This window comes from Thunnus maccoyii, chromosome 2, assembly GCF_910596095.1.
Source record: "Thunnus maccoyii chromosome 2, fThuMac1.1, whole genome shotgun sequence".
Classification (NCBI taxonomy): Eukaryota; Metazoa; Chordata; class Actinopteri; order Scombriformes; family Scombridae; genus Thunnus; species Thunnus maccoyii.
The window spans coordinates 7,211,512-7,238,663 of record NC_056534.1 but is presented as its reverse complement, the minus strand read 5'-3'; the positions used below and the strand labels follow the sequence as shown (position 1 = coordinate 7,238,663).

Below are 27,152 nucleotides of genomic sequence, written 5' to 3'. Positions count from 1 at the left end.
AATATTACTAGAAATGCAGGTAACCAGTATGTGTACTCTTATCTGTACTGGTGTCATAGTCTGTGTGTGTGTGTGTGTGTGTGGGTGCAGTTGTGTGTAAAAGCTATTGTCCTCTTCCTTGCCCTTTCCACCAATCAATTTTGTGCATTCGATCCATGGTGAGTAAAATATCTGATAACTAGAGAAAGAGATGAGGAGGCAAAAGAAAAAAAAAAGCAGAGTGATAGATAGCTGGAGACAGAGCGCCTCATCCTTGAGCTTTGTCATTTTTGCCAGAAATATAGCCTAGTTAACCTCTTCCATCGCCCCCCTAGCATAGACCCGTTTTTTGGGGGGAAAGGGGATGTTTAGGGGGAGATGGCAGGTCAACAGTATATGCCACATAGAAGTGGTATATATCATCTGAACGCTGGGAACCTGAAGATTATGCTGTGATTTAGTATCAAAAAACTTCTGAACTTTCTGGAAAAACTGCACTTTTTGGCGATTGAATGGCAAGCACTTCTGTTTCGGAAATTACTCAGAAACCCCCTTGTTGTCAATATACCGAGGAAAGCCATACATCCTGTGAATGCCCCAGGTCTCTAGTTTGTGGTTTTGAAGTTTCATGAGGCTGTGATTATATTAGATGTCACAATATGTCATTTTATACAGTGAGGTCAAGTTTAAAAAAAAAAAATGGTCTCATGACAATGAAATGGCTGCTACGAGGACTAACATCATCACACATGAATACAATTGGGCTCATTGAATCCACAAGAGTCTAAGCTTTTCAGGCATATCAAATTTATGCAATTCCAAGACTGTTTAGGGACCCTTACAAATACATACATACAAATAATAATCATCATCATCATCAGATAAATAAACATAAAAATACATAACATGTATAATGCATGCTGAAATGCCTACAGTAATAACAAGGATTAGCTGTGAGCTTAATGCAAACATAGCATGGTAACATTTTAAATGCTGTTATGCTAGTCACAATGTGGATCTGATCCTAATGAGCTCAGTAAAAAATGTCCCAAACAGCCTCCATAGGGGGATCAATCCTTTTTAACAACAACATGGCCATTTTTCTCTGTGCCACAATTACATTTTACTTCACTCATGGTAAGAATCTAAAAAGACCAAAGCTGTCCCTCCACTGTTCATCCTTTTAACTTTGTTTTCTGGTGTGCGATGAGCATTAGACTACAGCCTTAAGTGGCCATTAGCAATGCTACAGACATTTTTTTCTGCTTTAGTTTCTCTTCCTCCCCTTTCCTCTCTTGTTTGTCTTTTTCTCTTTATTTCCTCATTTATCTTCTTTCTGTTTTTTTCACTTGTCTCATATAATCCTTCAGCCAGAGGAGCTCACTAATGTTCTGGAGATCTGCAACATCGTCTTCACCAGCATGTTTTCCTTGGAGATGATCCTCAAACTCACCGCGTTCGGCTCTTTTAACTACCTGAGAAACCCTTACAACGTCTTTGACGGAGTCATCGTCATCATAAGGTACAACTGAAATGGTGTAAGCAAATTGTGTATTCATTGTGATTGTAGACTTGAGAGAGTAATATACTTATTGCAGGCCAGACACATTGCCATCAATATATAGATCTGTATAAATGCTATTTTATTCTGTTGAACCAGTATTAATGACGAGGTCAAAACTCCTGCAAGACTAAAAGAATAACTTTATTGTTCAAATCAAGTTGAACTATTATAGACCAGTGTTACATACAGTATGTACATTATTCAGTGATAAAAACACATAAATATTAATTAGTGTTTGAAAAATATAAATACCCCAAATACACTATATTTTTCAGTTTACAGTTTTAGAGGACAAAAATATGATATTTCTGAAATATTGATGAAATCCCAGACCATTCTGGAAAGCGATCCTGCAGTATAATTATTCATGTCGTGCTTTGTCAACTTGTCATCTGTTACCTACCTGGTTGAAATGTACTACCTGTATGTATTTGGATGCCACAGCGTCAGACAGCAGCAAACAGAATTTGTCTTTTGTTGTGTGTGCCTGGAGCTTCAGGTGAGTGGCTGTGCCTTTGATCTGCTGGTGTTTTTTTTCAATTCATCTGGCTGAGCGCTTTTGTCTGTGATCCCCATTATAACCCTGAGATCAAATACACATCAAAGCAACTAAAACTGAACAAGATCAAATGTGCAGCGCGTCACAGAAGATACATGTTGATTGAACATATCTACATCTGTCTTCTTATCTCTTGCTCCACTACCGATTTCCATCTCTTCATCTATCTGAATTTCAGCTATTCATACAGAGCCGCCGATGCAAAGACGATACTATATTCATGCTATTTTCATGTTCTGAGAGGAGCCTTTGATAGCCACCTCCATTAGAAGACAAATTTCTTTAAAGCCAGATTTCCTACTAGAGAAAGGTTCTCTGTCTGTGATAAATATACTCACCACGACAAAAAAAAAAAAAAGAAAAGATAAGATAAAACTTCTGGGATCCCCCTTTTGTAATTGTTCTGCAGCAGCAAACGGTAATTAAAGTCATGAAGTATTTAAGCAAGTGCTTGATTTATAATGTCTAAAGCTAAAGTAACCTCTTAAGTGGACACATTAATTATTGCAAGACAAGATCAACCAAACTTTCCCAAAGAATTAGAGAAACATTCAATAGTGGGAGTTTGATGATGACCCCTCCTTGTATTGTAGATTCCCTGGGGTTTAGTGTTACTGGGGTTTATTTTGCTAAGGACCCAAAAATGCTACTTATATTTCATCAAACAGCATAAAACCAGAGATTATATGTTAGTCAACCTGTAGGACCTTTACGTAACATCTTTTTTCCTCAGGTTTCCTTTGAACAAAGTTTGATTTCCCTCAACTTAAAGTTCAGTTGTAGTTTGAAGTCTTGTTTTCTATAGTAGACACTCTTTCAGTCATTGTGAGCTGTTACTAGCTGCTGTCAAAAGATGTAAAACTCACCTCCTGTGGACTTTATCTAGTATCGTGATACAGCAAATGTAAAAGCTTTTAAAAAAGACATCCATCCATTGTTTCAGATTAAAACTTTAAATAACTTGACGTTGTTTCTCTGACATCCCTCTGTCTAGTGTGTGTGAGATCGTCGGCCAGTCCGACGGCGGTTTGTCTGTGCTGAGGACCTTCAGGCTGCTAAGGGTGCTGAAGCTGGTGAGGTTCATGCCAGCTCTGAGGAGACAGCTGGTTGTCCTCATGAAGACCATGGACAACGTGGCCACCTTCTGCATGCTGCTCATGCTCTTCATCTTCATTTTCAGGTATGGGGAAATTAAATGTGCTGTATATATGAATACCTGGGTATGTTGGTCTCTCATTATGTACAGATAACACAACAGTGTGTCTATGCTTCTCCTCGCCAAGGCATACGTTCTTTTTTCTTTTCTTTTTGTCTCTCGCCAATGTTTTATAGTTTCTCACAGAGATGCCCAAGAGAGAGATCATTGTTTCACCCTTTGCTTTTATGTGTCTTTGTATGTGCTACCTTCTGTCTTTTCTAAAGTCCGGTGCTCCTGCATAACAGCTGCTATTGAAGCGCAGAAGGTCATGGTGTTCCACAGCCACTATTAACCCCTTGGTGCAAAATAACAAGCAGACTCTTGAAGATCTGGTTAGAATTTAACAAGCAGACACTTAAAGAACTGGAGCAACATAACAAGCAGACATTTGTAGATGTGCAAGCACTGACACAGCAGCGCTCTGAAGGGCTAGAGGATCTTTCAGCATATGATCAATGACTGCAGTCCTTGTTTTCCTTCCTCTCAGCTTTGCTTTCCACAAGAGCCAGTTCTTGTAGTTTTGTTTAGTAAGTTGATGTGAGAAGAAATTACCCTGAGAAAATCACCCACAGTACACACTTAAAAATTTGCAAGTACAAACACTTATTTTGATATAATTTTAGTCTTCCATGTTAAGTGTGTTCTGAGCTCCTGAAATGTCACATCCCAGCTATATGAAACCATTAATATTTCATGTCATGTTTGCAATTTAACTCCATGTTAATTGTGTGATTGATAAAATGGCTTTAAGAAACATCAATGACAATGAAGATTTCAGGTGCTGGTTATAGCTGGCAGTCACTACTTCTAATGGTGGTCACAGTTTGATCCTGTACAATGGTTTGGACTGTCAGATACCCTACAAGGAATTACCATCTATATAACAATTGTGTGCATTAACCGTACATTAAAAGAGCCCTGTCATTACTTTTAAATGTTTTGCATGGTAGTGACAACATGGCCACTGGAGCAGATGTCACCTTATGTAACCAGGCTTTAACATTTAAATTTGAATGCTCACACACAACTCTTAAATTCGGGTCTTGAAATTGTCATGCCTCTGTAAATGTATACAATTCCTCATTAATTACAGTAGGTTTGATCACTCCAGTGTGTGCAGTACAGTATGTTAATCTACTCCATCATTGTGTCCCTGCGGTTGTGTTGCAGTATCCTGGGAATGCACATTTTTGGCTGCAAGTTCAGTCTTAAGACAGAGACTGGAGACACAGTACCAGACAGGAAGAACTTTGACTCTCTGCTCTGGGCCATCGTCACTGTTTTCCAGGTAATCAACATATGACTCTACTGTTTATTGACCAGATATAAATACACTAACACACATCTCAGTGCATTCCTTTGCAGTATTCTGCTTTGCAGCAGTGGATACTTTTGCACGTGTATTCCACATACTATATACATTCTCTATGTATGCGGATGACTTGCATGTATTTCTTAAGACATTTCTGTGAGAATTTACATAGCAACCATAACCTGTAAATCTGATCACTTGAAACTTTAATAATGAAAACTTATTAATATTTGTAAATCAAATTTTTGTATTGCCAGTGATTAATCTTTTCATACATATTAGATGCTAATACACCACTCTGTCAGTAATAAATGTGGCAAAAAGTCTTTGAACTACAGTATACTAGAACTCTGTGCTGGCATGATACATTTTAAACTTTAATATGGATTATTTGTATACATTTTTAATTAATAATTCGGCGCAGTGGCTTAATTGTACTATTAACTTCCCTCAGATTCTGACTCAGGAGGACTGGAATGCGGTTTTGTACAACGGCATGGCAGCCACTTCACCCCTTGCCGCTCTTTACTTTGTGGCCCTTATGACCTTCGGAAACTACGTCCTCTTCAACCTGCTCGTGGCCATCTTGGTTGAGGGCTTTCAAGCAGAGGTAAGAGAAGTCAGTCTGACATTTCAGTAAGAGACACTGAAGGTCTTCCTTAAGCCAAGAGGCCATTAAGGATCTTAATGGCCAAGACGGCCAACCATTTCCATCCATGACCTGGGAGTGACTGGCTGGTCACTCCCAAGTTAGGTTGTTACTAAGGGTGATCAGGCATTAGCTATTAGAGCTTCCACACTATGTAACTCTCTGCCTACTGGACTCAGACACACTAAACTTTTCTCTTTGTAAAATCTTTTGGAAATGTTTGATATGTGCTTTTATTTATTTCATCCTATTCATTTTATTGTCCTCACTTTTTTTATCTGCCTTGTCTGGTTTTATTTTCTTTTTGTAAAGCACTTTATAACATTGTTAAGAAAAGAATATATAAATAAAGTTTATTATCATTATCATTATTATTATTATTAAGTAGGGAATGGTAAGGTGAATGGGAAACACATTTTTGTGTTTTGAGAAGCAATTGTAGATGCTTCTATGAAGTTGAAAAGCAACCCCACTCATCTCTGCAAAGTACAGTACTGTATTATCTTGTGTTAATACATACTAGTGTCAACAGTGTTTTTTTTATTTGCTCATATTTTTGTCCAGTAAATCATAAACTGTTTTAACCCTTTGAACTCAATTGTAGGAATTGACAATTGACTGACAGCAAGCAAAAATCTAAAAAAAAAAAAAATTAAAATTAAAATAATAAAACTGTCCTAGAAGAATTCATGTCATGTCTGAGTAGTCTAACTAATTCTGAAAATAACAATATATAGCATGCCTAACTTAGACATGTTGTGTGTATGCCAGAAGCCTGAATACTATAAAGGAAAAACAGAAAACAACCTCAAAGGGCTTAAAATCTATTTCATGCTGTAGAAGCAACAATTACAGTATTGGTCACAATTATGATATTTATAAGGGTTTGTTTCAACTGTCAAAACACAATAATGGCGTATTAAACACAACAATATAATTTCTGAAGTCAGCCATCTCAGTGGAAAACAGTAGAAGATGATGCTGTCAGTCTGCCGTCAACTGTCAAACCCACAGACGTATCATTGGAAGATTGTAGTGCGGTTGAGTAACCCAGTTGAGTTTTCATACATGGATCAAAGCATTACCATATTCATGGTGCGTAACTATGATGTGTGAGTTGAAGAGGAAACACTGACACAAATCACAAGGCTTTTGATTGATCTTTTTGAAATGCCAAAACAAACACAGCTGTCAGTCTCTCATTTTGTCTTTCTGCCTTTTCAGTCTCTCTCTTTCTCTCTCTTTCTCTCTTTCTTTCTCTCACTGTTGGTCTTCTTCCCTCTGGCTCTCTCTACTTCCTCTGCTCTTCCTCACTCTGTCTACTGTTGCTACACACGAGGGATTACTGAACCAATTTACTCCAGATTTTCCAATCGTGAAGACTGAAGGGGAAATCCCACTGGTGTTAACCAAACTTGTGGGGTCACTGGAGATATGTGTCAGTAGTTTGAGGGTTCTGATTTAATCTTAAAACAAAATATAGATAAGACATCCCAATGACATTAAATATTGTATGTTTGACTGTTGGTTTCTTGCTTGAACTGATGTCACACAGGAGATTAAAGGTTCTGAGTTAAATAAAGTCTGGAAAATCTGGTATAGTGCTGTATAACATGAACCATGTGTAATACGCTGTCTCTTTGTCCCTCTCACCTTTTCATCACCAGGGTGATGCCAATCGTTCTTACTCAGACGACGACCGCTCCTCCTCAAACTTTGATGAGAGCGAGAAACACGACTCCATAAAGTTATCTGGTGAGCTGACGGCATGTTTCCATCCCACCTATATAATTACACGTAGGTGCCAGTTTATTAGACACACCAAGCAAAAACTAATGCTGGCTAATACAACAGCCCTGAAATAAACCCCACCTTCATGAGGGTTAGAGTGTTCAGTTTTTGTTGAAACCTTTAAAGGTTTTGATTAAACTTCATGATAATTTTTTTCCACCATAGGACATCATGATGTTGAATTGTATTATTTACACTAAGAGGTGTTTCAGATATTTTGTTCACCCCATTTATATCAACAAGGGTAGACTAAATTTCACCAACAACTAAACATTATAATGTCATGAAGGTAGATTTATAGCAGAGCTGTTGTATTAGAGTCTATTAGTTTTAGCTGGGTGTACCTAATAAACTGCCAACTGAATGTACAGTATATTGAATTATTTGTGATGTATCTATCAACTGATAGATAAAATTAATTAAATTAATTAAAATAACTGACTCATCTGCTGTTGTTTGTGACTTAATGTGTTTCTAAAAAAAAAAAAAAAGAATCCTTATCAACCAAGCAAAAATACAGCAACTATTTAGGAGTCTTTCCCAAAATGAAATAAGCCAGTATCAAGGAAACCAGTATATGCTCTTAAAAATGTGTATTAATAATAATCAAAATCACATTTTTATGAATTTGTTTAGGGCACTTACAGTTCTTTAGAAACCAATATTATTTTCAGTTGATAATTTTAAGATTTTAAAACCAAGTCCTTGGATTTCTGTGGTTTCCATGAGTTTGATTTACCAGTAACATCACAGTTTAAATCACAGATTTCCCCCTATTCATGTCAAAGCAGGACAACATGCTCAACAATCTGCTCGCATCTCACATTTAAGCCAGTAGTCTTTGGTTTTTCAGTGAGTCTTATTCAAGAACAGGCTGGATGTACTCAACCCAAAAACCAAAAGTAAGACAGAACTATTTGCCAAACTTGCAAAAACTCAGTGAGCAGCAATTATGAAAGAGCTCGGTGGGCGAACCGGATGACCTGCTGCCGGGAAGTATTTTCCTCACTGTCGACTTTAATGATATCATCAACATTTATCAACACAAAAACACAAAAGTGTCCTTGATAACTCAACAATGCAATAGGCCAATGTTTTGTTTTGTCTTAATTATTTCACCTTCAATTCTGAGAAATCAACTGTTTTTTGTTGTGTTCTTTTTATCAGTCTTTGATAGCAGTGCCATTAGCCTCATTGACCGTTACTATGGAGACGAAGACAGTCTACTTTGTGTTATGTTGCAAAACTTTTATTTACTATTATATCTGCTCTTTACTTTTAATTACTGAATTTATTCCAAACTGATTAAGATTTTTGTGTGCAACTGGTTCAGTGAGTCCTCCTCTTTCACACACACACACACACACACACACACACACACACACACACACACACACACACACACACACACACACACACACACACACATGATGCGCCCACAGAAGGGCATTGGGTTGTCCTTGGTTGTGGACCGACATCTTTACCTTTTCTTAACACATATCATCTAGATGCAGGGTAATTATTAGTTTGGCTGCACTAGATATTTGATATATTCAGTAGATATATCTTTTTATGACCCTATTTACAACCCCAAACTGGGAGAACCACAAATGTGGTGCTGATTTGTATCAAGCTGCATGGCATGGTTCTAGGGAATTGCAGATTTTCCTGGAATTGGAAGTTATAAATACTGAATTGCTAAGTGCATAGTGTGTAGCACTTTATTTCTCTTATCTTCTTTTTCTTCTTCTTCTTCTTCTTGCTGTTGTCCTTGCTTTTGACATACATTCTTATTGTCTCAACTGTGTGTGTAGTTCCTTTTAATGTCTTATTGTCTTACTGTGTTTTTTATTGTGTTTATGTTTTCATAGTTTTGTGTTTTTATGCTGCCTTGCTGCAAAAAGAATCTACTCTTGTGTGACAATAGAACTGAATTGAGATGGATGTCTTGCTAGTCATAATTACAGATTCCTCATTTCTTGAGAGAAAGTCTGCCCACAAGATGTTCAGGCGTGTTGTCTGGAGGGATTCAGATTTCATTTTGAGAAATGCAGGGTGAAATAGAAGTAAACAAAATAGTTTGATGGAAATCTTATGACAAACTACAGAAATAAACATAATAATAATTGTTGAAAACTTTGGCACTAAAACTAAAAAAACTACAAAAAGACTCTCCTAACTGCTCTCTTTGTCCAATTCCCTCTAGACCCCAGGATCTGTACCCTGACACCCAATGGTCACCTGGAGCTGGGTGCTCTCTCGGGGCCCAGGGGATCCTACTCCTCAGAGAGGCGAAGCTTCACCATCGAGTCCAGAAAGAGCAGCGTGATGAGCCTGGGCAAGAGCAGCCTGGAGAGGCGCTCCCTCTCTCTGGTATTTATTCATTCGAACACTCTTCCACTGACATACAGTCAGTCATCATTAAAAATGTGAATCTCTCTGTCAAAGGAGCATACTGATATCTTAGCCTATATTCACTACAAATCACATATATACTTTACATTTCTGCCAACTACTTTTAAACCATCAATCATTACTATTTTCAGCTTTTCAGAGTGATGAATGTGTTTTCCTTCTTTCCTGTTGGTGTCAGTTCATACCAGTATTGGTATAAAAGTCCATTTGTACAGACTTTAAACTGGCATGAGATAAATAATCCATCACAGTAAACATTTAGTTTTATTTTATTCTGTCAAGTTAAAGTATGATTGGCATTAAATTCATGAGATGTATTAACAAAAAAAATAAACCATGAAGACAAACAAAACCAAACATTGATTTTATAAAGGGATGGTGTTTATTCGGTGGCTTATGAGTTTACAATTTGCGCTTGATTGCAGCCATCAACAGTCTCTACTGACAATGGCATTAGCATTCAGTGGTAATGTATCTTGTAATGAAAGTACTGACATTGCCATGAACAGACATGGATTACCTATCTTATTCTGTCGATTCTCTACCGATTGATGCCTGTAATTGGGAAAAAAACACATCAATCAAATTCAAAATTTTTCAGTTTATATTAGAAGATAAGTTTCAGTTTCTATCAACAACTCATATTTTTAATTTGACAAACCCTAATCTGTGATAAAAACACATTAATAGAAGGCACTACTACCCAGACATCTAGTAACAGGACATAAAATACACATATCCAGGCTATACACAGTATATATAAAAAGTGTACGTAATTAAGTAAAAGCAAGTGTTATTATTATAATTATTATTATATGGGGATGTCCACAATGACCAAATACAGTAGGCAAGTTAGTATATGAGCTTTTACACAAATATAATGCAAGACGTGGCAGATTAGCACAAGAGAAAATTAAATGGATTTTAAACAGGTACAAACCACTTTGTCCCTACACATGAAATTAGCATAGGCTATCAGGGGCCAGAGGGTGGAATAGAAATCAGATAATTGTTGCACCCTATAGTCATCAACACAAACCTTCTGTATACTGTACAGTATATGTGCATAGACCATAAAACACACAATTACAATAGGAATGCCCCAGTAGGGTGCCCATTGAACCAAAACTTTTTGTGAGATGGAGGAAGATTGAAACTGGAACAGTTCTTGGAGGTTTGGCTCAGCATCCAGTTACCATGGCAACCTCTATTAATTGTTCCCCTTTTCTACTAATCCGCAGAGAAATAGAGAGACGTAGAGAGGAAAGGATCAACAGGGAGAAGTCGAGAGGGAAAACAAAGGACAGAGATTGTGATGGAGAGAGACAGGGAGGGCGATGCATTGACAAGAAGATAGAGGGGAATGAAAACCAGAGAGATGATAAGCTGTAGTTTAGCAACGCTCCTACCTCAAAGGTTACAATGTTAAACACAGTGGGTGTGGGAGATCCACTTCACTGTGAAGTCTCCTACTCCTCTCTCAGTGTGCTCCAAGTCTATTGATATCAGAAAGCACCAGTTACATCACTCAGAGCAAAAGCACTGGAATAATAAGCATTCAAGATAGTTGCTTATGAAAAATGAAGTTTTGCTACAGTTTTAACAGCAGCCCTTAGAGTGTTTCTCTTTGATGAAATTGCTCTTGAACTGTGAATCAGTCCCATCTGCTTGTTGGGTGGTTTGTTCATTCTATCGTCTGATACAGTATCCCAAAAACTGATGATTGGACTCAGATGAAACGTAGAAGAATGATGCATCTCTCTCTTTCACTCTGTGAAATTCTGATTATGCTGCAAGACAACAGCTCTATGAAAGCTGTGCTGCTTTTTTGGGGGCTTATTTGTCCACATTTGTTTCATACAGTAGTTCAGACACTGATTTGATTTTGATTAAATTTAAGTGATGATGCATGAGGAATTGAAAAAAAAGCACAGTGTAATTTAAGATCTCTTTTTTAACAAATTGAAATGAAATGAAATAAACTACAAGTCAAAATTGGTCCAGACTGATAGGGTAACCTCAAAGGAAACTCATTTATTTCTTTGGCAGTTTATGAATTTGATGACTGTTTTTCATACGAATATTCAGTAGAGTGTGTGGCAGTAACATGTAATACATTCATTTTCTACTGTATTAACAGAGGTGAAAGCTAAAGGGTTGTTCAGTCGAAGAAATAATGGGAAAAAGGAATAAGAAAAGGATTCAGGATGGCAACATGTTCCCTTCAATCACTTCATTTTAGTTTAATGACCACAAGACCTGGATGAGTGGATTTTGTTTTCGGTACAGTAGATAGCCTCAGTTCAGTGTCAGCAAGACTGCATTGTGCGCAGAGAAAAATCAATATAAAGAATAATATAATAAAGAGTATTCACTGACTGGAAAAAAGCTGAATTTGTACAGTTTGATATAACCATCAACATTCAGTCATAGTTTATGTAAGACAAAGTTGTAGTAGACACAATATATTCGTTTGACTACACAATGTACAGTACATTAATACTACAGTAGCTGTTGTCAGTGGTTTATGCCATACAGAGTGGAACAAATTGTCTTGACAGTAATTTGTGATGTCTAAAACACACACATGAACACAAACACACACACTCAATGTTCCTCTTGAGTGATCCGCAGTGCAGTTCTGTATCGACCCAATTGGTATTTAACTGCCACCGTAGCGTCCACGCTTCACTACAGTTTCTATAGAGACGGATGCATATATTCTCTGGTATATGGCACTGGCTCCGGCTTTGACTGGTGACATGTACGTTTTCCAAGGGTAAAACATATAATTAGGTCTATCATGCTGAGAGGATTAGACATGCGGAAACAAACAGAACTGGTTATGTTCCCCTAAGTGGAACTGGCACTCAGGGGTTTGCATATTAAATTGATGACAGCCTGCTGAGTACGCTGCAATCTCATTTGAAAAAGCAAATTTATAATTCATTTGTTCAGTCATTAACTTATTTATATATTAATTCAGAAATGATTGACCTACAGTAGCAGGCATGATTTCTTCTACTTATCCTCTGCTTCATATCAATAGAGTGACATATTGACTAGTCCTGCCTAATATAACAGCTACTGGTAGCCACTGAGCAGCTCCATTGGAGCAGGAGGGAGATACTTGTCACATCCCTTACCACATGCATTAAAATTCATTCCACATTAAATGTACCACAATAAAATACATTAGCACAATGGAAAAGTATGATCAAAATTAGATCCTGAAGACTGAAAAACATCTAAATTTTGATTGCTTTGCAAGTTTAATTTTATTTTGTTATTTCCAGGGACAAACTTCATGAAATGATTATATTTGTTTATGACAACTGGGATCTTATTTTTGTAGTTTTCACCATCATCTCTACTGGGAATTAACTTTGTATTCACAAAGTTAATCGTTGAGATCTGGGAATGTAGTAGTATCACTACAACAAAGTCTCACAGGGGTAGAAATATGATCTGTCAAATGATTTGAACAGACAAACAATTATCTAAACCCCTTTATTTGGAGGTAAAACTGTAAAAATGTTGGTTATAATCCCTCATTGCACACAGAACATGTGCTTGTACAACTGCAGCATGTACTGTAGGTACACTAAGAAATTAGTCTATAACTGATGGATGTTTAAAGGTGACCTCTCATGTTTCTTGCCCTGTCAGACTTCATAGTGATTTTGTTATGTTCTCTCATCTCAGCAAGTAACTTGGTCAGTACAATATTATTATTACAAATAAGAAAAAAATCCAAAAGTACAAAAGAAGATCCAAGGTGTAATAAACCTGAATATTATTCCAAATAGCCAAATTTCCGTTCCTCAGGCAGGTTAATGTTAAAGAAAAAAATAAAACAAGGTCAAAAGGCAGCCAACCTCAAAGCACATTCAGCAAGACGGAATGAAACCAGCTTTACAAATACTGCTGTATTTATATGTACTGTACCTGTTTCACATACTCTAGTGTTTCAACCATTTTGATAGAATCATGGTCCCTTATAGTCTGATAATGTCCAATTGGTCAACAGACAAATATATAACATTTATGCATTTTTCCAGCAATGACATATCCATTCATTATTGGAGACATTGTTCACTGTCCACTCCACTTGGAGTGCTTGTCTTGGAGATATGAAATATCTCAATAATTACTATGAACTGCTGTGTGTCTTTTCTAGCGCCATGGTCGCAGTTCCAATTACCACAACTGGGGGCGCCCTCTCCCTCCACATTCTGTGTGGAGCCGCAGGTAGACAATTAGATCTACTTTCAGCCATTGATCTCAGCTATTGCCTTAATGAATTCTTAATACCTTCATTAAACCTTAATTACGTACATGGAAACGTCAAACCTTTGCTGTTTTATTCTCTTATTAGCTTCATGACTAAAAGTTTAATAAATTAAACAGTGTTCATTACTTCTCTATTGATACTTTGGGAATTGTTAATGACTATTTAATGCCTTCTAACTGTGCTTTTAAGGTCTAGCTCAAACAGCCTGGGCAGGAGGAGCTATGGGTTTGGTGGTGCTCCTCTGGTCGGAGGCAGCCTCCGTGTGCACAGCACCCGCTCCCCCCACTCCTACACCTACGCCGCCGAGCAGGAGTCCCTTCTCTCCCACCCACCCCATTCCCACCATCCTCTGCCCCCACATCATCCACTACCACCCGCTGTGTTTCTCTCGAGGCACTACGCGGCGAGAAGAGATCGACGGGCCCTTTCGTTGGAGCTCCCGGAGCTGCTTCGGGCCGGTGGACAGCCCCCAGGCCTGCCCCCCATCCACCTGGACCCTGGGAGGAGGAGCGGGTCTGGAGCAGGGGCATCCATCACTGGAGGGTCTGGAGCTGGTAGTGGCTCAGGGGTGGACCACCGAGACTGTAATGGCAAAGCGCCGGGCCTCCACAACCACTTGATGGCTGAGGTTTTCCCTCAAGTCAATGCACGCAAGGACAGAGCAGACCTTGATGACGAGACAGATTATGTGAGTGGCAGCTATGTTGTTAGCTACAGTAGTTATCAGTGGTTCTTCCTCTATTCACCAGGATGACTCAATAAAGAAGAAATGCCATAAAACAACATAAATAGGAATTATCGCCTCCTAAGATGATATTGTGCCAGTTTAGTCTGATAATGGTTGAAAGGTGCTAAACTAGGTATTTGAGTTTAAGGAGCGATGCAAAAACAGTAATTGTCTATTTTTATTTTGATTTATTTTATCGTTGTTTATGTTGTCAAAGTGAGAAAGAAGCTGTAGGGCTCCGTTCAGGGATGCTGCTAGTAGTCCATAAATGGATAATTCTTTATTGGGTTCCCAAATGTGTCTAGATAATACTGAAAACCAAAACAAAATATAAATCATACTCATTATGGGAGCTGACATATAAAAATGAGGAAGAAATATTGGTCTAACCTCTACAGTGGCTGTGCACTCACTTTATGAAATCTCCAAGCAATTCCAAAATCTCCAAATGTCATCATGGTTATTATTTTCAGTCCTTTTTAATAGTAGCTATGTTATGGATAGAACAGTGCTAAAAAAGACGCCCTAGCAAGCTGAAATCTAAAACCAAAATGAATGCTCTGTGATGAAAGATGACTTATTGATTTGTTTGCTAATCTGGGGTCCGTTTCACAAAGCAGGTTTAGTGAAAAGTCTGTTAACCCTGAAATGAGGGAAACTCTGAGTTTTCTATCTCAGAGTAGATCAAATCAGAGTTCAGGATTAGAGACTCAGAGTTTGTTGAACCTGCTTTGTAAAACAGACCCCTGATCTTTTAACATGCACTCACAATCCTTCTTATCTCTTTTTCCCTCCTCTACTCTTCCAGAGTCTCTGTTTCCGTATCCAGAAGATGATGGAGGTGTACAAGCCAGACTGGTGTGAAACCAGAGAGGAGTGGTCTGTCTACATGTTCTCCCCTCAAAACAAGTGAGTTGCAATTCAGCTCCAACAAACTCAAAACAAACATCAGTCAAGACTACTGAGAATTTGCATTTAGGGCATGTTGCTTCAAGGAGTTCCAAAGTTGTAGATTATTGTTTTGTTTTGTTTTGGGTTTATTTTTTTTTTGGAAAAGTAAGAAGTAGGTGGGTTTGAAAGTTAATTCCCAATGTGGGTGCATATACAGACATGCATGAACTCATGAGACTGCCTATGCACTGCCCTGTAGGAGATTGCAATCAAAAATCAAAGAATATAAGAATTTTTATAATGAAGGAGTCACTTTAAAATGTGTGTATCTCTAAGCCCTTTTGCCTATTAACATGTGACTTCCTGAACTTCATCCTGTCAACGGTCTACTGAATGTCTCATGGGGTGAAGAGTCGTCCATGAACTCATAGTTACTTCTGGAATGTGGTGATTGTGTAAAAGAATTCCAGAATTCCTACATGTAGTCCCATATAACTGCATTGAGATACCTGAAAACGGGAGTCTTAGTTCTCTTCATCTAAGAAGCTGGGATGAAGTGTGTCAAGTGTATGGATTGAACCAGAATCAACTAAAGTCTGTAGTGGAGTGAAGAGGTGAACTTTGACATCTACTGTAAGAGCCAGTAATTAATCATGCAAGGCAAGCCTACAAAAGAAAATGAACAAAGGAAAAAGAGCACAGACAACTCTGAATAAGTAAGTGACACATAAAACCCATTGATCTTTGTTTAAAATCCTGGTCCACTTCACATTGATCACTGATCATCATTTTATTAAATCAAATATTCTGTTTTAGCTTATTTTTTATTTCCAATTGAACACTTTTTAGTTGTATTTAAATGTCTTTTTATATTGCCTTGTGCTGCTTTTACGTTCCATCTTAATGTCTTTCATGATTTACGTAAAGCACTTGTTGTTGAAGTGTGCTATACAAATAAACCCGCATTGCCTCGAATGAAAAATGTGCAACAAAGGTAACCTTTCTTCGGGAAAACAAAGTGACAAGCATGTCTCTGGATGTGTCAGTACTTATGATTGTTTGCTTTGGTAAAGTGTTTCTACCAAGCCTCTTTGCTCAGCACTAAAGCGCAAGCGAAACCAAGTGTGGAAAAGACGACTCGACAAGCAAGACCAATGGCCCTGAAAACAAATGTTAGGGAACGTTACCAGCTCTGCCCTGATAATGTAGAAGAACAGGGAGCTGGATAGTGAAACCATTTGTCTGTTCACACAGAGAAAACTGCTGTCTTCTGGTTTCACAAATGGCTTGTTAAAGCGATGCCGCTGTGTGTTTCCTCCAAAGCATTTTTTCTTCTTCTCTAGACAGTGTTATTGACTCTGGGCTCCAATTTGTGTGTGTGTGTGTCTGTGTGTGCTCATCTGTGTTTGTCTGTGTTATTATGTTTTGTTTTTTTTATTCCCAGCCTTCAATTCATTGCTGGTAGAAACGCCCCTGAAAGCAACATGAAAGAGGAATCACTCAGTCATCCACTCGCTCACTCACCCGATTCCCTGCGTGCTGATAGCCACTTAAGGGAAGCCAGGCCCCAGGGCTATGTTTTGGCATCCTGGCAGGTGCCATCTGTCAAGCAAGGGCTGTGTGTGTTGGCGGTGTGTGTACTAAAGTTAGGCCATATCCATGGTTGTGTGTTCATGCATGTGCTTGTGTGTGGATGACTTTGCATATGTGCGTGTGGGAGTGTGCGAGCATATGTGTGTCTATGCCTTGTTTATGCCTCGGTGTACTGTACGTGCCATAGTGTGCGTTTAAGCATATGTGTGTTTGTGTGTTTGCGATAACAAGTGCACCTAAGCAGAATTAAACCGAGGGAAGCAGACAAACAAAAGTAGAAAACAAGCCAACATCAGAGGTTGCGTCTCAGGCGGGATAAGTGCCTACGCCAGCACAGCCCCGGGTCACGATCGATATCGCGGGGGACAGGATTGCCAGATTTGAATCAATAGATAAAGGGACAGAGTTGCCAGGTCTGGAAGAAAAGCAGTCAGATTAGCACATTGATTTCCTCACCCGGAGAGCAGGTGCAGAAATTGGTAAATGCTGTTCCTTATATAGCTGGCAGATGAGATGAGACGTGTGAGGGCTTCACTCTGTTTACTGTGTTACTGACTATGGAGCTGAAGATGAAGCTGAAGAACAGTGCAGATGCATTCAGAGATATGGCTTACACCAGTCATAACCAGCCTTTCTGGCTTCTGACAGCTTAAAATGAAGCAGTGCCTACATATTTGTTACCCCTTGTCACAGGTACAGGTTGTATATGTCTGTGTGTTACAAGCAGCTCCACTGTAGAGTAATCTTCCAATCAAAACCTCTCGATTTGTTTCATGTGAATAATTGTTGCAGAAAATGCAAAACTGCAAAATTTCACAAGAAAAAAAGTTAAGAAAAGTCCAAAAAAATAATCTGAATCTGATCTTTTTAGCGTCATCATATTCACATGCAAACAGCAAACAAGAAGAAAGGCAAACCAGTATGTACAAACCAAGATTCTGAGTAATGCAAAGTATTGTAGATCATATGTTTATGCCCTTTGGTTCAACCCATAAAATGATCTGCAATTTACATTGTTATTCACACCACCTAATTACAAGTTAACTACATCTTAGGAGCTACATCGTCTAACAAGATGCTTGTTTACGGGACAGTTTTGATATCTCCTCATCCCTGGACAAAAGTAAAATTATGCAAGTCTCTACAACGTCCGTTAATCACCTTGGGCTCCCCACATGTCCTCTTGGTTCGTTTTATCACATTAGGCTTTCCAAGCGTGCGTTACTGCGGAATATCATCTGTCAGCAGTTTGCCATATTTCCTTTCACTCTGATTGTGTTATCCCAATGAAAAGCCTAAAAGTTTTTAAGGAGGATGGAAAAATCTTCAGTTGTTTGGATGCAGTAAGGACATTAAGAAATGAAACACAGCCAGAGCAAATCTTACATTCTCCTCATGTCTTTCCTCTACCCCCCCCCCTTCCCCGTTTCTCTCTGTCAGGTTCAGACTGCTCTGCCAGTCCATTATTGCCCATAAGCTGTTTGACTACGTGGTTCTGGCCTTCATCTTTCTCAACTGCATCACAGTGGCTCTGGAGAGGCCGAAGATCCTGCAAGGCAGCTTGGTAAGAATAATGCTGCTATTGTATATCACTTAACTGTGTTTAGCCACTCAGTGCCTGCAGGGCACACCGGTCATATTTACTAGCTATGCAGTAACGTTTTTTGATGCAAAGTGCTGCTGGGCTAAGATTTGAAATACTGTGTGAATACTTTACTACACAATAAAATGACTCCTGATTTGTCTTTTCAATTTTCTAAGGTGTCTTTTTAACAAAGAACCTTATTATATAACCACAGGTTTACTCATCCATACATAAGCTAAACTTGCTATGTGTGGGAATTAATGATATACATGTATAATGTAATTAGAAGAATAAGGCAATGAAGAAGAGTATATTAATACAAAGACTATTTCAAACATAACTTATTTTATTCTTCCTCTTACAATCTGAATATTTAAGGTGATAACACATATAGTCTTAATTCAATTAGTCCATTTGTGTTTTAAAATATTGATTTTATAACAATGTTAGACTAATTTATAGTTTTATATACAGAAGCACTTTTTCTTTACTTGATAAAATTTCAAAATTCTTAAACTTCAGAGCTTGAAAATCTCGGTTGCGGGTATGATAATTATTTTTCCGCTGCCCTATTTTAGTGTCAACCTTCCTCTTTCAAGTACAAATTGAATATGGAAGCAGGCTCAGGAGATATTTCTGGTTGTAATAATGACCATGTAATGTATTCTATTTATTGTAAACAAGCCGTTGCTCGTTTAGCAAGAATAATTCTGCAAATTATTTATAAACAAGTAATTATTTAAATGAATAAGAATCGACTTCCGAACGCTACTTTGCTGTCGTCGCTCCGAGCTCTCGCTGGATTCTGGCATCGGGCCACTTCCTTTGCTATCAAGCGGCACCGAAATATTGATTGGTAAGCACTTTTCAAAGAAAGCAATTAAAAATTTCAAATGAAAAGAATAACAACTCTTTCAAATTTGGCATTTAATTGGAGTAATTTTAATTAAATAGCAAAACACTGACAAATGAAGCCAGAGATGTTTTTTTGGAGTGTACAGCAAAGGACCCGAATTGAATGTGATTCTCATATCATATCCTGCTTTGAAGCTTCTGACTGAATCCGAGCATTTTTCTTCCTCAAACTTTGCTTCTGCAACTTCTTTATTGTCTCTGTTTATGACCTCTTTCCCCTTCTGTTACAGGAGAGGCTGTTTCTCACCATTTCCAACTACATCTTCACTGCCATCTTTGTTGCAGAGATGACTGTCAAGGTAAAACACCCTCTTCCCTTTCTTCCCCTCTCATCCTAGATCTCTCCTCTCTCCCTCTCACATTCATTCCTCTACTGCTATTGGCTCATCACCATTTTAAAACTCTCTCCTCTCTCTTTTACCTCATTTTCTCCTTTCCTATCTCTATCTCTCTTCTCCTTTCATCCCTCGCTGTTACTCTCACCCCCCTCCTTCTTCCTCCCTCTCCTCCTTCCCTCTCTCTTTTCTTGATAACTCTGCAACTTGCGGTTTAATCAGTTGCACATGTCCCATTAGCGATGGGCAGCTTGATAATGAAGTTAATTAGAAGGCTATCGCTCTTCAGATGGCCTTTAGCTACTCTTGGATTTCCCATCGATAAACACACGCACACACACACACACGCGTTCACATACTCTTTTTAATCCACTAATCTACTGTCCAGGAGACGGGGCATCATCCATTATTAAAGGCCTAGTGACTCCAGGCGTTTTCTGCATTGGCAGAAACCCTATACTGATTTATTTATGACCAGGGATAATGAAGACATGTGTAGCACAATGATATGTAGATCATCTCAGCGCTGCGGTGGTGCAGAGTTCCCAAGTGCACATATATGCATCTGGCCCCAGGTTGAACTTGGCTTCGTTATTTATTCTCCTCTGTATCTTCATGTCCCTCTTTTGCATCTTTACTCACTACTACTATACTTCCATTCCTTCGATTGGTCTTCCAATCGCTCACATTTCATTGGCTTTATCTCCTCTATGCTACTCATTTCATTCATCTGGCAGTCAGCTCCGCATCTTTCTCTTATCGTTCTCTCAGCTCTTTTGTTCCTCTGTTTGTAATTTAATCATCTCGAGCTCTGTTGTTATCTTTCCGTGCCCTGCTTCGTTTGCACACTCGAATGTGGTCCCGGCACTCTTCTGCTGCTCATCATCTTATCACAAATAGTGTATAGCAACTAACACTCACTGTCTGACTTCTACAGTGACTTAATAACACGCTGTTGTTGAACTGTCACAAATTCAGAGGCAATCAGCATCCTTTGCAGATTTGTGGACGTCCGTGCTCTCTTCCGCTATCGTCCGCACCTTTATCTTAATTAGCTGTAGTTTTATGTGTTGCTGAAAACCCCACCACCATAGATGAGTGCTCATTTGTCATAATATAACTTGTGACAGCATTTTATTCTCTAACCCGTGACACAGATATCACCATCATCAAAGACCTCAGTTAGAAGTAATATCCTCAGTGGGAAGGTCTAAAACTGACAAGGAAAGTGCAAGAGAAGAGACATTTATTTTCAAATCAAGTCAGGTTTATTTGTGTAGCGTAACAGCACAAACAAAGCCTCAGCGGGCTTTACAGGTGCACAAAATTAAAAAGGTCCTGAAGCAGAAATCCATAATCTCCAGGATACACATTTAATCCTAACAGTGTAACCCAGAGAATAACCTTACACAGATATATCTAGGAGCTGACAGCGGAACCATAACTGCCTCATTTAGTCGTCTGAACGATTTGTCTCCAACTGCTTTGGTGAAACGCTCGTGAGACGCAGTTCTCGGGCAAAAAGGAAAAGCTGAGCTTGAAGATTTTGAACCAAACAAATTGTAGTCATGACCATATCTCAGCGTTACTGTAAAAGTTGTTTTAGTTCCACACACACCAGTTTGACAGCACATCTTCTGCTGACTGTTAAACCACATTTTATTTGACAAAGATACGTCTTACAAGTAACATCCTTAACTTTATAAGACAGCGTTTAAATAATAGCTTTAGCTCTTACAAGTGGTCCAAACTGCTGCAAGTTTTTTGACTAAGTCTCCTAACAGATCTCATGTGACACTTCTCTTTCTGTCTTCACACTGGCTCTTCATCACATTTAGAATCCAGATTGTGATTATTGTGATCACTTTTAGAGCTCTGCATGGTGGCGCAGCAACCTGCATTAGTGACTGCATTAATCACAACGCCCTAAACGTTGGAACTCTTTTTGTATTTACTGTACAATATGTGGACATGCCTTTAAAAAGCAGCTTTAGACTGTTTATAATCATTTTTTTCAGTTTTATTTATTTATGTTAATGTTATTGTGGAGAAATGTGTGATATTGGCTCTAGAAAGGTGCTATCTTTTTACTTACTTATTTACTCTTATACACAAACACCATTCTATCTTTATATTTACCACCTGTGTTGCATTGATGCAGTTAAGACACATTCTTTGTCTTTTGACATAGAAGCTGTTAGAAAATACCCTATAATTTATTTAGCTGCCTAAAGCCAATTATTTTCATTATATCATCGGATACCAATGAGCTTCACACATTCTCATGTGAGATGTGAGCTGCTCTAAATGGGAAAGACGGTCATTATGCTCAAATAAAATGTGTGTTTGTTAATTGTTAATAATGATTAATTTATTTAATCATAAGCATTTTTGTGTCCCAGTTTGGTACGATGATGGTGTCAGAAATGTTCTTTGAACATAAACAGTAATGAATTAATTCATGGATAGTTACGATAATGATCTGCAGTGCGGTTTGTTTTCTCACATTTGTGTCAATACTGGACTGATTCCCTCGCTCCCTATCCTCCCTCCCTCCCTCTCTATCCTCCTGTAGCTCTTAATCTGCTGTTCCAGGCTGGTCAGTCTGATCTCTCTCTGCAGAGCACTAATTAAACTACCACACTAATTAAACAGAGTTTCCTCTCTGAAACATACTCCATCACAGAGGCTGCCTGTTCTCATCTCCTGTCCACAAACACACACACACACACACACACACACACATTTGTGCAGCTATCCTTGGTAGGACATTGCATTGACTTCCATTCATTGTGGACAGTCTTACCCAAAATAACCCCAACTTTAGCAATAACCAGTTCATGTCTAACCCTAACCTTAACCTAACCACTATTGACACCTTACCCCTAACCTTAACTAGAACCTCAGAAATGACATTTTGCCTCATCAGGACCAGGACATGGTCCCCATGAGGACTACCGGTCCCAACAAGGTCAGGTGTTTATACAGGAAAAGGTCACCAAGGTAACAAACACACACACCAGCATTAGTGATCAGTGTAAACTGCGAGTGTGACCTTGAACATCAGACTAATTGGAAACTGAGAGGAAAACATAGATCTAGCCATCTTTCTCCCCCTTTTTCCTCTCCGGTTCTCACACACACTCGTAAACGTATACATGCTGAGATGACTTGTTCTTGTCAAACTGTACCTATAACCTGCTAAAATTAATTAGGCTTACATGAGATCTAAGAGGGCCTGACAATCAGGCTTTTTAGGAGCCAAATAAACATTTGCAAATAAAAGCTTCAAATATGTGAAGCTAGCTCGTCGGCAGAAAATCAAGACGTTGCCATCAAGGCATCATGTATTTTTTTTTCTTTAAAACTGCTTTATAACAGTTACGGAAGAGCGTAGTAAGAGAAGATTAAAGGAATGCGCTCAAAATTGATTCTTAGGTCTTGCTTTTTAACTCTAAGAAGCATTACTGAGCAACTTTTTTTGAGACATGTCCAGACTTCTCAAATGCTTCCTTATCCAAATACAGACACAATGAATGCCATTTACTAAAGTGCAGCTGGTGTCAGCTGGTCAGAACTCCTTCCATTAAGCCTTTTAAATTTTTTTTTTTTGGTAGCAACAGCCTAATGTTAAAACCGGACATCTGTCACGGTTTGAAAGTTCAGACTGAGAAGTTTTAGCCAGAAAAAATGAAGGACTCATGTTCTCCTCTTTTTTAAAAACTTTTTAGCTCAGATTTAAAGTCTTGCATTTGAGCAAGACATTGATTCTTGAGACATCTCCACTGGAGTTGGAGTTTACTCTGATTAAAAATTGAATAAATTGCATCTCGACAAACTTTTACTTATTTCATTTACTGGGTAATTATTGTGCACTGCCAAACATTTTGGCTTTTTAATGAGTAAGTTGTTGAAATAATGATACACGTTAAATGTTAATTACTACTGACTCAGGCAAACATTTTTACAGATAAAGAGGTTTGATACAATTTGAGTTAGTTTCTCACACTTCACTCAGTTATTCATAAACACAGGTAACCAAAATTATCTGCCTAAACAGCGGCCTGAATCCAGCACTCCTGCAAGTGGAACTCAGGCCAGACTTCAGTGGTGAATGGCGTGCCCATGTATACTTTGATCAGCTCTGTTGCCTGACACGAGGCGACGCTGACCCCGAGCTGGCCTGAGTGCTGATAAACGGAGCTGATTCGCAGCCCAAGGCAGCACTGTGGCTCATATTTGGTCACGACACAACAAGGTGTGTCAATACTCAGCCTCAGTTGACCCAACTTAGTTACCTTGGTTACTTCCTCAAAAAGTAGGTAATGCCTACAGTTTCAAAGTAGTTTTTTTATTGATTTTTTTATATGATTAACCTTGCCCTTTCAGATTTCCAAAGTACAATAAATATATTTACTATCATTTTTTGTAAATTTGACCAAATGAGTACAAATTCAAATGCTGACATGGATGAACAAAGGTCAGATCTATCTCACATTGCCATCTGATGCCCAAAGAGGTCAGGCTCATGATCAAAATAGTATTAAAATATTCTTGGAACAAAGTATTGTTGGAATATGAGTAGGGAAAGTGTAAAAAGTGTTGTGGACAGCCATTAGAGATTCATTATAGTCATTTTCACATCAAAGCCAAGTCCCATCTCAAACGTCAGATCGCAAAAATAACGCTGAGGCGACAGCTACAGTCATTGCCATATTTCCTGTTAAATGATATTGTAAATTGAGTTTGAACGTAATTTGAAATTGAATTTAATGTGACATACTCGCCTTGTCAGCCAAAGGACAGCTGGTAGTGTGAGAGGAGAGAAGCAGACTTTGATAATAACGCTGGCATCGACCTGCCATAGATTTCCCATGCATCATGTTTTATCATAGCGGTATTTGATCTGCTTAATGGAGGCCCCACAGCATTCCAGTGGTCCCAAAAGAGCTGCAGTTTAGTTGGCTGCTATTAATAACGGAGCAGATGTATTATAACTCGCTATCTAGCCTGTCATAACATGACAAAAGACCAATTGTATAGGATACAACAGTGAGTCGCTGCTGTGCAGATCTAACCAGCCAGGACACATGAAGCATTTTTCTTTCAGTCAGAGTTTTGGAACATGTTAGCTGTCAAGAACAAGGTGGAAAGATTTTCTGTTCCTAAACAGAGCTGGTGTGAAATTCTGCAAACTGACTACTTCAGTTAGTTTTACGATACATATATGTCTCTCTCCATCCCCTTTCTCCTCTTATCTGACAGTCTTTCTATTCTTTTTCTTTCATCATGTTTCTTTCTTTCCCTCGATTCTCTGTCTTTTACAATCTCTGATGCCTGGCTCTCTACATTATTTCTAAAGTTAGAATGCCCTGACAACAGTTGGCATGGCGGCGTCTATTATCACGCTTTCCACCGCTGCTGCTGTCGTCACTCATTTTGAGTTACTGTGGTGATAGTCATGGTGTTTGTTCAGAGGTGGGATATGTTATCAAGGGTTTCCAGCACACAAAACAGCACCAGACTTTGTATGTGATATATTAAGAAAGCTATGGCTAATACATTATCTTAGAACATCTCGCAATTGTCACAGTGGTAGCACAGTTTTAAAAGGGGTTAGATTTTAAGTAAGTATTGTAAGGACATCAAAATTTGCTTTGTTGATTTCACTGAAACTGTATCGAGTATCAAATAATCACTATGAGTCGTGGAAAGTGGCTCAGAAAAGGTTGTATTTCACTTCCTTTTGGATTTATTTTGGATTCAGTTAAAATTCACTCCAATGGAGACCCAGAGTCATCTCATCAAAAATTTGTTGCACAACTTTCTCCCACAAAATCTTCAGTTGACTGTAGATTTATGTATTTACTAAGATAAAATAGGGTATTTTATATGAGGTGTTTTCAAAAGATGATGTTAATTTTGTTTTGTATACTTAGCATATATGGTAATCCATAAGCCACATGACTGATCAATAGACTGAATATAAAGAAAGTGGAAACAACCTCAGACACCAACCTATTAAAGACAAGATAGCCAAAAACCTTCAAGTATGGTGTACTTGAAAAGAGTTGTGTGGTGTGTTTTAATTTGATGGATTTGCATTGAAGCTCACACTGGTCTGCACCTTTTTCAAAATTAGAAATCATTGAAACTTCTCAAACAACTCTTGCAGTTTAATTCACTGCTTTGCTGTTGGTCCATATGGTAAACACTCATAGTTTCTCTACAAAGCTAAATACAAAGCTGCACTATTTCCTCTACATAGTTCCAAACTGAGCATATGGAGCAACTGCAGAGAAGTGAATAATGTTCAGGATTGCTTTGAGGCGTCTCTGTGGGTATTTTCATACATTTTGACACATTCAGACTTTTTCAGAATATCCTTTAAAGGGTTAAGGTTACTTCTAGGGAGTGAAGCAGAGTTCTTTTTAAAAGTAGTGTGCTCCTATTATGCTTACTGCCACATTCCCAAACATACTTGGAAACACCACCGCCGCCAATCCCTCCTTTTTCCAAAATTCTCCATCATTCCACACGTCTCTCTAGCGCATTTTCTGCAAAACAAGGCAGACGAGGCTGCTGTGTCTTTGCCTGTTCTGTTTCGACATGACAGCCAGGTTGTTATTGCCATGAAAGTGCCTGGTAGGTGTCAAATGATGTTGCAACTTTCTCCTCCAACCTCACCAACTCTAACTTTCTATATTTTTTTTTTCTTTGAGTCTCTTCTGCCTTTTCTCCTCAACCCCATGACTTCCACATTTCATTCCTCGAGCTGATAGCTGTCTCATAGTTTCCACAAAATTGTTGATTTCCACCACCTCACTCATATAACCATCTTTCCTTCCTAGAACATCCTCCTCCTCCTCCTCCTCCCTGTCTGGCTCAGTCCCCTTTAGGGCTCGCCCGGTGAGCGAGACCTCCCATCCAGCTGTACAGTAGCTGAACGGTGATGGACTGTAATGTTTGCAGCTACGGCCACATCAACACCCACCTCATCAATATTTTGGCTTGTGTGTAGTGGAGAAGCTTGTCTGTTTTAAGAGGATTTTGGACAGACTGCTGAAGTTGCACAGTGCATTGTCAGCATTCCAAAAATATTGTATGTCTTAACAAAAAAAAAACAGAGTAAAGCTTTTCCTTGAATTATCCTTCTTAAGTTTGAATTATAGACATTTGCCTTATAAGTACGACCAACAAATCCACAGGACTTTGATTTTGTTGTGGATTTATCATCCCAAAGACCATGAAGCATAATTTGAATGTGGATGCATTAACCTAATGTTGGAGATTTCCACTGCTGCCTGAATTGTTTCACAATTAATCGCCTTTCTTTTTCATTTCC

The 27,152-nt window shown here is 38.5% G+C and overlaps 1 protein-coding gene across 1 annotated transcript in view; it reads left to right on the top strand.

The window, feature by feature from the left end:
• Positions 1–27,152, top strand: part of LOC121908360 (voltage-dependent T-type calcium channel subunit alpha-1I-like) — a 222,922-nt gene that overhangs the window by 138,856 nt on the left and 56,914 nt on the right. Inside the window, exons 11-21 of the mRNA XM_042428302.1 lie at positions 1,350–1,501; positions 3,097–3,282; positions 4,471–4,588; positions 5,067–5,222; positions 6,929–7,016; positions 9,259–9,425; positions 13,648–13,718; positions 13,951–14,449; positions 15,297–15,397; positions 18,413–18,536; positions 19,703–19,771. Of these exons, the coding sequence (XP_042284236.1) occupies positions 1,350–1,501; positions 3,097–3,282; positions 4,471–4,588; positions 5,067–5,222; positions 6,929–7,016; positions 9,259–9,425; positions 13,648–13,718; positions 13,951–14,449; positions 15,297–15,397; positions 18,413–18,536; positions 19,703–19,771 (1,731 nt within the window). The remainder of the gene's footprint in view (positions 1–1,349; positions 1,502–3,096; positions 3,283–4,470; positions 4,589–5,066; positions 5,223–6,928; positions 7,017–9,258; positions 9,426–13,647; positions 13,719–13,950; positions 14,450–15,296; positions 15,398–18,412; positions 18,537–19,702; positions 19,772–27,152) is intronic.